Source organism: Polypterus senegalus, chromosome 11 (assembly GCF_016835505.1).
Source record: "Polypterus senegalus isolate Bchr_013 chromosome 11, ASM1683550v1, whole genome shotgun sequence".
NCBI classification, from domain to species: domain Eukaryota; kingdom Metazoa; phylum Chordata; class Cladistia; order Polypteriformes; family Polypteridae; genus Polypterus; species Polypterus senegalus.
In genome coordinates, this window is record NC_053164.1 from 42,413,046 (window position 1) to 42,426,973 (window position 13,928).

General features: G+C 39.0%; 1 protein-coding gene across 1 annotated transcript in view; it reads right to left on the minus strand.

The window, feature by feature from the left end:
• LOC120538887 (prominin-2-like) overlaps positions 1-13,928 on the minus strand; it is a 125,698-nt gene that overhangs the window by 53,197 nt on the left and 58,573 nt on the right. Inside the window, exon 9 of the mRNA XM_039768469.1 lies at positions 6,898-6,961. Within this exon, the coding sequence (XP_039624403.1) occupies positions 6,898-6,961 (64 nt within the window). The remainder of the gene's footprint in view (positions 1-6,897; positions 6,962-13,928) is intronic.

Here is a 13,928-nt window from a genome sequence, read left to right on the forward strand (position 1 = left end):
ACCTATGAAAATGAGGGCAGTTAACCTGACATTGGTGGAGACAAAATGGCAGCCCCCGACATTTCAACGAAAAGGTAAAATTCTAAAAACTACAGAAACAAGCACCCAATTTGTGCAAATTAAGGACACAGTGGTAGCAGCAGCCTTGAGTGAAACTCTGTCACAGCAGCTCACTTCTCCTGCTCAATGAAATCATATCAGGTAAATTATATGATCTTTGTGCCTCTGTCATCAATGCAGGTCAGAGGGTCACCATCCGGTTTCACCTCAAGTATGTAATACCACCACGGGCCAAGAAGGAGGGTTGCCACTAACTGCATCATCTACCTTTGCCTCCACAGTACTAAGAAACCTCCCAGTGAGGGCAATTCACTTTGCCATTTCTGGTTCTAAGTCCACAAAAGCCCATCTGCCTTGAAGGAGGTGTCACTTGTTAATTAGAGAGTAGAAGAGACGGAGTTCCTTCAAGCTCGGAATATCTCCTATTAAGAAGACTTTATAGGTAGCAGTTTATTTGCTAGAATACCATGGTGGGGGGCAATTTTCATTTGTATTCACACTATCCAGGGCTGTTTCATTTTCAGATTATAAGTAAACGGGGAAAGCCAGGTTGGCATCCCAACATTTATTGTGGTTGTCGACCTATCATTACCTCAGACAACCACACCGTAAAACTATAAAATGCATACGGCTGAACTAGAAAGGAGCTCTGTGAGTCATTGATTAAACCTAAATATTACGTGACACTGAAAACAACCTCACTGTAAAATGATCTGAACATTATAATGACTTAATATTACTCTGGTGCTAGAATTTACATACAAAACGCTACAATGACGTACTATCCTTCAAGATCTGTTGAAGCCAACAGTTTTAGGTGAAGACTTAGATTTTTCCTCTCCACAGGACCTTTATATTTTATGTTTAAAAAATATGAATTACAATTAATCATAGCTATCCTTAACCACCAACTAACAATAGCACAAATGATACAATTTTTACATTAAGTTGGAATCTTCTGTCTGTAGAAGCCATTTTAACCTCTAAAAGCCTATTAGGACTATTAAAAAAAACGTGAAAAACTCTACTAACACATTTAATTACAGTCTATTATCTCTGTTATTTTTTAATATGACTCACTGTTACAAACATATATAATAAACAAAAATTGAGTAACTGAGTCTTAAATTAAGTCACTAAACAGAAATTAAGAATATTCCAGCTTTAAAAGCAGTGTTGCGCCACAGGTATATTTGAGACGCTCACATGTTTTGATAAGCGATCAGTTTTAAGCAATGCTCGACACTTGTTTGACGTCTTGACAAGTTCCAAGAAGGACATTACAAAGCATTAATCTCGGATTACCTGTAGTCTGAATTTCTCTGAGAGCTTCCTCATAACAGACAAACCAATGACTCAGTTTCCCGCAAGTCAAATTAAGAATTATTTTACAAACCACCAACAAGGTTGCCGCAAGCAAAAATAAAAAACAGCTAGCAAACAATGCGTCACTGAGATCATGATTGCTTTTAATAAAAAGACTTTTACATTACGTACATAAATAATTACATTTGAACATTTCGGCTTATTAAAAAAATAAAAATTTGTAATTTGAAGCCACAAATATTACTATTACTATTATAATTCTCTCTTTCAGCTTTTTCAACAATTTACTTATTTATTAGCATTGTCAAGATATTTTATTGTCATGTTTTGGTTACCATCTGGAGCCTCATTGTTTCTAAGTAGTGTCAAATTATTTTAACCACAGGGGTCTGTGACCAAAGGTGACACAATATGTGATGATATCAGATGTCCATTGTAAACTGCCTGCTCAGGTATCCCACAAGAGGAAAAAAAAATTACTCTTCTGTAAACATACATGATAAATGACCTAGTTTAGTGCAATGTTTAATTTGGCTTTTGAATCTTTTGTTTCCTTTTGACAGGTTTTATTTGCCCCTTTTGTTTTTGATCATTTTGGAATTTCCTTTTTTAGTTTTCTAAAGTTGATCTTTGTGTGAGCTTAAATTATAATTTTGATTTACCCTTTTTCCATCGAGTTCATCTCCTGGTCAGTTCTCCATAACTAAAGGAAAATTACTGTATGTCCTTAATACGTTCAAGGCGTAAGGTTTGGAGTGGATGGACAGGCATCCCAGCCAGGTTGGTTACTGGTACTTTTCCCAGTTGGGAGGCCATAAGGCAAGGACAGAGGTAGGCTGCTTCCCAGGACCATGCATCCAGGGTGGCAGTACCCCTCTGGTGGAACTCCTATTTGTAACACCCCAGGGCATATTGGGAGCTGTAGTTCTGAGAGGTAGCCTGGATGCCTCCAGAAGGTGCTGCAGGGGAACGCTGTCCCTACTTTGGGGAACTTCTGCAGTGCTTTGACCCCGGTCTGGCATAAAAGATAGAGAGTGGGCAACACTCTTGGAGTGCCTAGTAAAATGTCTCTAACACAATTAAAGATGGACTAATTATCATCAAAAAACTCACTGAAGAATTGTAAGACAATTGTGTTCTCCTATAGGCTTCCTCTAGCTGTTTGTATAGTGGAGTGAAAGCCTCATTTAAAAGCTAGCTAAACATACACATTCATGATTACTAGGGATGGACTATGGACTACATGAACACATTCTCATGAAGCTTGTGTCCACTGCTGGATTCACTTTCAGTTATAATATGCTCAGTTGTCTTTGCTCAATTCTTGGAGGAGTGGTGGAGAAAGACTTAGGGTGACCAATTGTGTGTTATTTACTGTACTGAACTGATGGAAAAATTATTTATTTCACTACCTTTTATTTTACTTGAAATTATGTCTAGTTGAATTTTGCCTGGTGTCTGTAAAATTGTTAAAAGTGTAATTATTAACAGACTGTTAAGGTTAACTACAATGAAAAAGAAGGAGTGCAAGAAGGTTAATGAAAATTAATGTACAGTGAGTTGCTAAATTGTTTACTAACATTTTGCTTTGCTCAGCAGACATGAGTAACCTAACCTACTGTAATATTTCCATAATACATACATCACATAAATTAATAATAATCATTGAAATATAGTAATAATACATTAATAACAATATTAATACGACTGCTTAATATGGCATTTTGACACTATTCGATTTAATTCATTGTATCTCCATCATTTAAGCATAACTTCATTAGTCGAGACGTTGATAATCAAGTCCTGACTGTATTTGAGAACAGCAAACTGATCCATCACAGTCAATTGTATCCAGTTCTGTGAAACAGATGTTACAAATACAGCATGTGGCTGGCATTAGCCAAGTGTTTCCAAAATATCCACCTGCCTGGACACAAATAATTAGATTTTCCTCCTATCGATCAATCAATCGATCCATCCATCTGTTATTAATCCTGCTTAAACCAGATCAGCGTCATGGTAGCCAAAGCATGTCCCCATTTCATCAAGAAATCTCAGTAACCACTACTGGGTGGAGGGTCAGTCCATTAGGAAAGCGCACATTTCTGTTATATTGCTCCAGAAAGCATAAGATCAGAGACAAACACTTCTCTTCAACACTTTAACAGATTTACAAATCCCAACTTATTTTTTTAAAACATCAAAAGTAGAAATACAATGAAGGAAAGCTATACAGAGGGAAATATCATCATAATTATCATTCTCATTCAGCTTTTCCTATTGAGGATCATGGAGTCAATAGACTGAGTTGCCCATACCAGGTCACTCTATACTTCAACAGCTTTCTGCTAGCTTGCCTAGAGAATTTCCAGGTGCGCCCAGACCAATCTAGAAATATAGTCTGTAAGTGCCAGGCAGGATAATTTTACATTCCATCCAGGATGGATATGGGACCCTTATCCAAACAGAAGGACAAGACATAGGAGCAGTGGGGGAGGACTCCTATTTTTGAATATTATTATCCCCCATCTGCTAGATGGTAGCATCCCAGGACTTCAGTAACCATGTGGACACATGCAGGGCATGATGGGAGTTGTAGTGCCATGAGTCAGTCCTGCTGGATTCCATGGGTGCCACCAGGGGGTGCTACGGGGATTCATAATCCCTACTTTTTGTTACTTCCACTTGACCCAGAAGTGATTCAATCAGGCTATGCCCAGTCACTGGACATAAAAGGAAGCTGTCCAGCCACCCCCAGGTGAGTCAAAGTTGTCATTAAGGAAGATGAGGTAGATGGACAGAGAAGAGAAGAGAAGGAAGGAGCATTTGTTTGAAATGGTGTTTGTGCAACCGATTATGAAACATTTGTGAGCAACTGGCATAATAAAACCCTTTGCTTTGCACCCGTGACTGTATTTGTATTGGCTGTATCCAGGGTTTGGGGCTTGGTGGCACTCCCTGTCTGTCAAAGTCCTTCCAGTATACTGTGGATTTGCCTTTCTGTCTTTTAAGAATAACTAATGATGAGCTGATACCAATATACCAGAATGAAACATACTGGGATCCCTGTGCTTGGTTTTCACTTACGATTTTGGATATTCTTGAAGCAATTGTTGAAAGAACAAGTCTCAGGTTGTATTTGGGAAATAATCTAGATTGTCACAGCTTCTGTAGTTTAAAGCAAATTTAACCCCAGAGTAGAAGAAATTTGGGAAGCCCTGACATAACGATTAATGAAGTGTTAATGTATGCATTTTATTTGTTAATTAGCCAGTGTGAAAGTTAATTTAACACCAGTTTGCTGTGATTGATTGAGAATAAAAAGCATCTTAGCAGTGGGAGATTAATAAACCTGAGTTAATAAAATGTGCAAGTAGGAAAATCTGTGACATTGTAAATGCTAATCGACAAAATTTGACAAAGTGGTTTTTATAGCAAATTTGCTAGGTTTGCCAAACTTTTCCTTCAAAAGTCACCATGTAGTTGACTTAGACAAACTTTTTTTTTCCCAGAGTGAAATCACAGAGCTTCAGCAGACATGTTGGATGGGGATATCACTACCTGATCTGTGCTACCTGCCTGATTACGGTTACGCATGCGCAGAACTTTCATACATGCATACTGTAAACATATGCCACCTCAAAATCTATGGTGCTGCCCGATGTGCTTCTCCCATTTGAGAAAAATGAATAATCAGTATTTTCATTAGTGGGGTACATTAACTGGCCATATTATGAAAACACTTCTCTGTTCTGCACAGATTTGTTATATGTTCTGTCTTCATTGCTGGATTTAGCATTATTTTATGTAAAAGTAACTTTTATTTACACATTACAAAATACAATCCACAACAATGCCATTACCTCACAAAGCTAAAACAGTTTTTGTTAAGGAATAGTCATGTTAAAGAAGTCATTTTCTCATTTTCTTTTCTTAACCTGAAGACCCTCCAAAACATCCATACTACACACATATATTTTGGGTTTTAACTCAATTCCCATTTAAACTCTATTTCCCATTCCCCAAATGTCCACAACCCTTCCATGTCTCCTTAGCTGCTGCCAAACTTCTAAATGCCTCTCTTGATTTTCCTTTCTAGCTCCTTTTCCAAAATCATTTTTACCCACTGCATATCTCTGGTCACAAGCCTCTTTATCAGGATACACCTGGCATCTCCTTATGCACTTCGTGGCCAGGCTAATAATAAGCCATTTTAAAAAGGATTCCCTTGAACTTTTGCCATTTTCAGTTAGACCCTCTCCTTTCATGCTATGCATCTCATTATACAGTGCAGATCAGGTAGTGACAGGGACAGCCCTCTATATAGTGCTGATCCCTATATACGCTCGTATATAGAGTATATAGTGCTGATCCCTTGAATCACAATGATGGGTATTAGTTAGTCATCATGATAGGAGCTTGGGAGATATAGAGAGAGATAAAGGTCTAGGAGTATTGTGGAAAAGGACTATAATTTAATTTCTGGGAGTCAAAGCAGTTAGCACTGCTACCTCAGAGCTCAGGTCATATTTTTGATGACAATAAAACTAGAACTCAAGGTTTCTCCCTCCCTGTTGACTTTGCGTTTCAAGGCAAAGTTAATTCAGCAGGTTTTGTTCATAAGAAAGAAAATATAATTGCACTCACACATACACAATTTAGAGACACAAATTAACTTATTGTGAAGTTGGAGGAAAACAGGTAATACCTGGAAATCAACACCAACACACCCAAGAAGAAAATGCAAAGCTCCACACAGACATTGTGGACCAGACTTTATTTTAATGTCTCCTGAAGCTGTACAGCCACAGGGCTAATCGCAAATAAAATTAAACTTGCAAATCATATGGCACTCTTCACATAGCTGAGTCTCATGACTTGATATGGCCGACACAGATGTCAATAAAACAAAGAAGATGTGCCTTAGAGGGAAATAGGGCAATAACTCAGGTGTGTCTAGCATTGGGCCAGTCAGCGTAAAGGGAAGAACAATAAAACAAGTATCACGCTTGACAAATTGTCTGATTCATTTTGATGTCTACCTTTTTGTGATTACATTTATGTTGCACAGTGGTATGCTGATTTACACTGTCATATTTCTTGTTGTCATAGTATTGGATGTCAGCATTTTAAGTGCACATATTTGGCATAAGTGTGGATGTTCACATGGTTACTGTGTTTATATGCTGGCTGTCTGATTGCTACACAGAAGTTTCTTTCTTTACAGGGACACTGTGGTCTAGTTGCTAAGAACTAGTATATATGGTATACATTTTGTCCCAGCAGTGACTCAATTGATCCGCCTGTGCTCTGATTCTAAGAGCTGCACTCAAACAACTATACTGTAGCTCTGAACATGAAAACTGTACTAGGATATCATTCAGAAGGCAATTTATCAAGTTTTAAGACATCATAGAGTGGACAGTATTGCGTATTCCAACTTTATTACCACTCATAGAGCCACAGGCCCTAGAGCTGAGGGGTGCAATGGTGCCAGTAGTGAATGCCTACCTTCAATGGTGCTGTTGGTCTGATTGGCAGCCTTCTGAGGGATGCTGTTGAATGACTGGTTCCCCTGTAAGGAAAAGAAAAGAAAAATTGTCAAGACTGCATTTTATTTCCAAATCAAAAAAGATAAACCTGTGTAATAAAAGTGGCCTGAAAGGCAAGACAAGTCAATGGCTCTGTTGCAGAAAGTAATATCAAAATATTCCAGGTCCAAAACACTGTACACAGGGGCCAAATGCTAAACATCCATCATTCTCACTCATTTCAATGTCAATGCCCTCCTGTCAGAAAGAGGCATGCCAGTTCCAACACTTCAATACCTGAAGTCATCACTTACCCATCGAGGCGCAGTGACATTTATTGATACACACCTGCTACTAAAGGCCTGAAGCCAAAAGATAGCTACCAAAGCCCTAAACACTAATAACAAGTCATACTCAAAATAAACACACCAAAATATCTGATTTCCAAATTAAATGGAAAGACAAATCTGGAGAAACAGGTTTGTTCATTGGCAATACATAATACCAGTGTGTACAGCCATCATGTCATAGCAATATGGGAGTTTAACCAACAACATGACCACCACCACCAATGAACACAGACAAAATTGTGTTTTCCAGTAAAGATAACATTAAACAAAATGGCATTGCAGAACTATTTAAATGATGATAATATTGTTCAAATATGCCAAAAATGCACAGCACAATATAAAATAAGCTCAGAATTATTTTTTTTGTCTGAATGCACGCTAAAGAGATGTGATCGGTTCAGCTGGTGTCGTGCTGCTGCTGCTGGCCAGCTGTGTGTTGTGCTTGTCGCACTTTACGTCAATAATTAAAAGCCTGTACAGCAACTGTCCTTTTGCCACTTCGCGTCTCTGCTACTCGCTTTGTGAAGGGGGCAGCTAAACGTATGCTAAGCAGAACGGATCAGCTACTGGCTTTGTGCTTCTTCTGCCAAGATGCCGGTTCTGCTTGTCGCTCTGCGTGTTCTGAAGGAGAAGGAGGAGGAGTAGGGTGGGGTGTGAGGGCTGAATGCACGCTAAGGAGAAGTGCTTGGATCATCTGCTGGCTTTCTGCAGCTGCTTCTGGCAAGCTGCGTGTTCTGCTTGCCATTGTTTTAAGAACTGGGAGCACCTGAAGTTTGTAATGTCTAGTTTTGCGTGTCGTCGAAGTGTATGTCCGAGATGATCTGGTCTCGATCGCATTGCTCAACCCCCACAAAAAAGGAGGCGTGCTATGTACCTGCCACTTCGCGTTGTGTGTTGGGGGGTGATGCTGAATGCATGCTAAGGAAAAGTAGACTTAGTACTGGCTTTGTGCTGCTTCTGCAAAGATGCTTGTTCTGATTGTCGCTCTGCACATCAATCATTTAAAAGCCTGTACAGTGGCTGTTACCCTGTCTCACTGCCTTGTCTCGTGTGAAGTTAAAATGTTTTATAATAGATGTTACTCATATCCTTAGCCTGACATCCAAATATCATATGTGTTAAAAAAAGTGTGTTTTAATAAGTTTACATGTGTTTAAAGCATGTGGCATGGGTATTTTAAGGCTTAAACTATAACAAAAAATGTTTATTTTATATGGTCTTTCTATATCGCAGATTTTCACCTATCGCTGATGGGTCTGGAACGTAACTTCCGCGATAGGCGGGGGATCACTGTATAATAAAAATAATGCTAATACTGTATATACTGTCAAAATGTATCGTTTGTGTGGTATATCTTGAAGCACTTTGAAATACACAATTCAGCATCACATTAGGGACAATAGTAGCGTGATTCCTTTCGGATTTCCTTTTCAGCTTTTGAACAGCACACTACACATGTATATAGTTTGACGTTGTTGGGGCTTTTACAGCCTCAGTAATCCATGGGTCTTACATTTACGCGAGACGCGTCTATATAAGTGCCCAAGTGATGCTAAGGACTGATGCTTTTAGAACTGTTTTTACAGCCTGAGTGATGTGCAGGTCTAACACTAAGAAGGTTAATATTTTTATTGTCTTATGAATATTATTTTCTATAATTTCTTATTAATCCTGTTTTTGGTTTTGTTTTATTTATGTCATATTGTATTTCTATTAATATTGTGCTTATGTATTACTTTGTATTTTGTATTATATTAATATTGGATGCTATTGTTTTAGTCATCTGCTCTGTCTCCTTAAACTGGAGCCAAAGGAGGTGGGTCTTCCTGATGATGTAGCTTGAGGATTTCTCAGGCCATATCAAAGGAGGAAATTCAGCATGTACTGAAACTTCTGCATTGCATCTTGATTTTGATTACTGGTTTTTGAATTTTAGTTTTCTTGGATTTTTAAACCTGTTTTTGTTTAAAGGTACTGTCTTTATTTTGTGATATAGATGTATTTCCTGCATATTTCAGGTAAAGCCTATTTCCTGCCTTTCCTTTTGTGCTCCTTTAATTTGAATTCTTTAAATAAATCCATGAATAATAAATTTTCTACTGTTATCATGGGCCTATGTTTTCTAATAATATTTTTAAGTATTTTTGATTTTTTAAAAATAAAGATAGTTCCCAAGTTTAGGCCTGTGTGGGCCTGAAAGCTTGCCTGTTGAGTTTGGGGTGTGACTTCCTGGGGTGAGGCCTTATTAGATTCAGCCCAGTGCAAGGTTCAGTTCAGGTTTTTTTGTGGTTTTCTGAGGCTAGCCCCACTAATTGAAGGTTTTCATATGTCACAATTCATAATACTAAGTCATCCAAAAATCTCAAAAAGCACTACAGCATCCAAAAATCCAAAAATTTACAATAAGCACGGTAGAAACACCATCATTTTCCAAAAACTCCGAAATGCATGCAAATGAACCACCAGAAACTGTGGGAAACCCTCTCCTTTATAGTGCTGAGGGCTGTTCCTGGAGGTGATGGGCATGTGGGCCCACCTCTTGGGGGATCACCCACAAAACACAAGGAACATAACCAAGGCATTGATACATAGACAAAGTCAAGTACAAAGAAAAATGTAAATAAATAAATAATAGAAACAAAAAAATCTCAAACGAACAAAGAAGACATAAAAAAAAAAGATTTGAACCCAGGCCTGGGGAGGAACCCTGAATGAATTATAACAGCTGTGTACATGTGCTGATATATTTGAACTTGAACCTACCTCTTATAAACTGATGAGAGAGCTGAGATCCACTTTTTGCCCTTTTCTACATCCTCAAATCCAGCTATACTAAATTCAGCACTATGGCGTAATTTCTGTAGATCTCTGACTCTTTCTCCAACTTAGATTCATTTTAATCTTCAACACTTTCATTACCACATTATTGATCTACTTAATCATCTTATGACTGTGATCCTGCATCTGTAACAATGTTGCTCTTCCAAATCTCACTCTTTACTATTACCTGAAATGTACTTGCAGCTTATATTTTTGACTCTGCTTTAAAGGTAGGGCCTTTATACACTTGGCCCACAAACCTTAGTGAATACGTGTATATGTACTGTAGTATCTTGTCATGCTATGTTTGTTAATTTTATATTTTAACTAGTGGAAGACGCAGACCTACACTTCTTAAATAAAAGGAAATTGAAAAGGGAGAGGTCAATCAATACGATGATACAGCTTAATATGAATTTTGAACACATTGGCATCATGTTTTCCTGTTTGTATAGGACATCACCAATAGCAGTATATGGTAACACTCTAATGGCGATTTCAGTTTGACTCATTCAAAGGAAAAGAGTGATTAAAAAGCCAAACATTAGCCCTGGCTTATTATACAACTAGACATTAAGCCCGTTACAATAACGGGCGCTAGAACAGTATTGCATAAACATTAGTAGGAACAGTCCATATTAAATGGCATTGGTCCTCAACCTCATTCTGCTTCTTGTCATAATTTTTTTTTTTTTCAAAAATAATTTTGCAAGAAGCCTAAAGTAAAATAATAATAATAATAAAAATAAAATAGAAACATATATGATAATACAGTAAGTATAATTAATATTGCCTTAGTGTAAAACTTTGTAACAATATGTAATACACAATATCTGAAGAAGATATTTAGGAAAAAGTTTATTTTTTTACCTCATGAAATTTTTCTATAAAATTTCATTATAGACAACATTCTTTGTAAATACTCTGTCTGAGTTTGGCAACAGTTTGCCTTGTTCAGGACCATCTACAATCTTGACAACAACATTTGAAAAACTTCTAACTCTTGATAATGCCACATATAACTGACTGTGGCTGAATACTGGTTGTGGCAAGTAAATGGCAACTTTTTCTAAGGTTTGCCCCTGAGCTTTATTAATTGTTATGGCAGAGGCTAATGTAACTGGAAATTGTCACCTTCCTAAGGTAAAGGGTAAATTAGTAGAGGATGGAGCCAAATCAATACGGGGAATAAAGACGATGTCCTCTTCAGCTGAACTTGTTATTACTTGAGCAATGATGAGGTTACTAAACACTCTTTTAGTGTTTATATTCCTAAGGAGCAAAATTATTGCTCCCCTTTTAAGGTTCAGTTTATGCCTCAGCATTCCTGTTGGAATTAGCTGATTAAGAAACTCAAGGACTAAAGCTCCTCTTATTCCCCTTCCCCTCATTGATATCCCGTTTGAACGAGTAGGTATCGATCTCGTTGGTCCATTACAACCCTCGTTAAAAGGATTTAAATATATTTTAGTTTTAGTAGATTATGCCACTCGCTTTCCAGAGGCTGTTCCGCTGCGCTCAGCTAATACAAAAATATCGCACGGAATTAGTAGGGATATTCGCGCGTGTTGGGATCCCCAAAGAAGTCTTAACAGATCAAGGGACTCCTTTCACTTCAGAAACGTTCAGGGAAGTGACCAAATTACTCAAGATAAAACATCTAAAAACATCGGTTTATCATCCTCAAACTGATGGATTGGTTGAACGTTTTAACCAGATGTTAAAACAGATGTTGTGCAAGGTAGTTAACGAGGACGGGAGAAACTGGGATCAGTTGCTTCCTCTCGTTTTGTTTGCCTACCGGGAGGTGCCGCAAACCTCAACAGGGTTTTCTCCTTTTGAATTATTATATTGAAGACAACCCAGGGGGATTTTGGACATGCTAAAAGAGGGTTGGGAGGAGGAGGTACTCCCTACCTCAAATATTCTTGAATATATCGCAATTACGCGATAGACTAGAGAAAATTAGGCCTATCCTAAAAGAGAATTTAGAAAAAGCGCAAGCAGCGCAGTCACGCTATAATATAAACACCACCATTCAGGAATTTGTCCCGGGTGATCATGTTATGGTATTAGTCCCAACATCCCATTATAAATTGTTAGCCCATTGGCAAGGACCTTATGAAATTAAAGAAAGAAAAGGTCTCGACTATTTAGTTAAACAACCAAATCGTCGACCGAGTGAAAGAATATATCATATTAACTTGCTGAAACCGTGGAAGGACAGGGAACCCGACCCCTCCTCCGGACAGCCTAGTTCACTTTTTATGTCCTGTGCCAAACTTAATTTTGGTTCCAACTTAACATCAGAACAAAGACAAGATCTCGAAAAGGCTATCTTGTCTGTACCTAAGGTGGTAGATGAATTACCTGGACGTACTGCATTGATTGCATGATATTATTACGGACCCTGGAGTGATTGTCAGGGAGAGACCTTACAGACTCCCAGAGGCAAAGAAAGCGGAAGTAGAGTTGGAAATTAGACGAATGCTGGATTTAGGGGTTATCGAGGAAAGCTATAGCCCTTGGTCTAGTCCAATTGTCTTAGTTTCTAAGCCCGATGGGTCTTGGAGGTTTTGTAATGACTTCCAACGACTCAATCAGGTCTCTAAGTTTGATGCGTATCCAATGCCACGAGTGGATGACCTGCTCGATCGACTATGAGGCACTCAATTCCTAACTACCCTTGACATGACAAAAGGGTATTGGCGAATTCCCTTAGAGGATTCTGCAAAAGAAAAAACCGCATTTAGCACTCCCAGTGGACATTGGCAGTACAGAGTCCTTCCATTTGGTTTGCACGGGGCGCCAGCTACTTTCCAACGTCTGGTAGACACACTGCTACGGCCCCACAATTCCTATTGTGCCGCCTACCTAGATGACGTCGTCATCTATTCCAGCACATGGAAGGATCATGTATGGCAGGTGAAAATGGTACTTTCCACACTAGCAGCAGCAGGGCTTCGTATTAATCCAAAGAAATGTTTCTTTGGATTGAGAGAAGCCAAGTATTTGGGCTATCTGGTGGGGAGGTGTCGAAGCCACAATGTCTTAAAATTGATGCCATCATAAATTGGCCCCGTCCGATTAATAAGCGGCAAGTACAAGCATTTTTGGGATTAGCTGGTTACTATCGTCGCTTTGTGCCACATTTCTCAGAAATTGCTTCGCCCTTATCTAATTTGACAAAGAAACGGGCACCTATAAAAGTGGTATGGGATGATATAGTAGATAAAGCATTTAGTGACTTAAAATTGGCCCTTACGTCAGCACCTGTTTTAAAATCTCCTGACTTTTCTCTTCCTTTTGTTCTCCAGACCGATGCATCGGCCACAGGACTGGGTGCCGTGTTGAGCCAATGTATCGACGGTGCTGAACACCCCGTTATGTATCTGAGCCGGAAACTGCTGGACCGTGAGACAAAGTATGCTGCGGTGGAGCGAGAGGCCTTGGCGATTAAGTGGGCTATCACATCATTAAGGTACTACCTATTGGGGCGAGAGTTTACTCTGGTGACGGACCATGCCGCTTTACAGTGGATGTCCCTTCATCGGGAGTCGAATCCTCGCGTCACTAGGTGGTTTTGGATCTTCAACCGCACGCTTTAGCGTTACTTATCGTAGAGGTTCCTTGCAGGCCAACGCAGATGCTCTCTCCCGGGTTCACGACCTATCAGTGCAGGTCGCCCGACCGGATGGGTCTGGGCTGAGGGGGGGGTCATGTCACACACGTGCGAGTTGGTGAGTGAAATCTCGCGAGACAAGGGTTTATCACGTGGTGCTTACCTGACTCTCTTTCTATCTACAGAAAACCGGAAGACAAGTAAAACAGTCGCAAAATC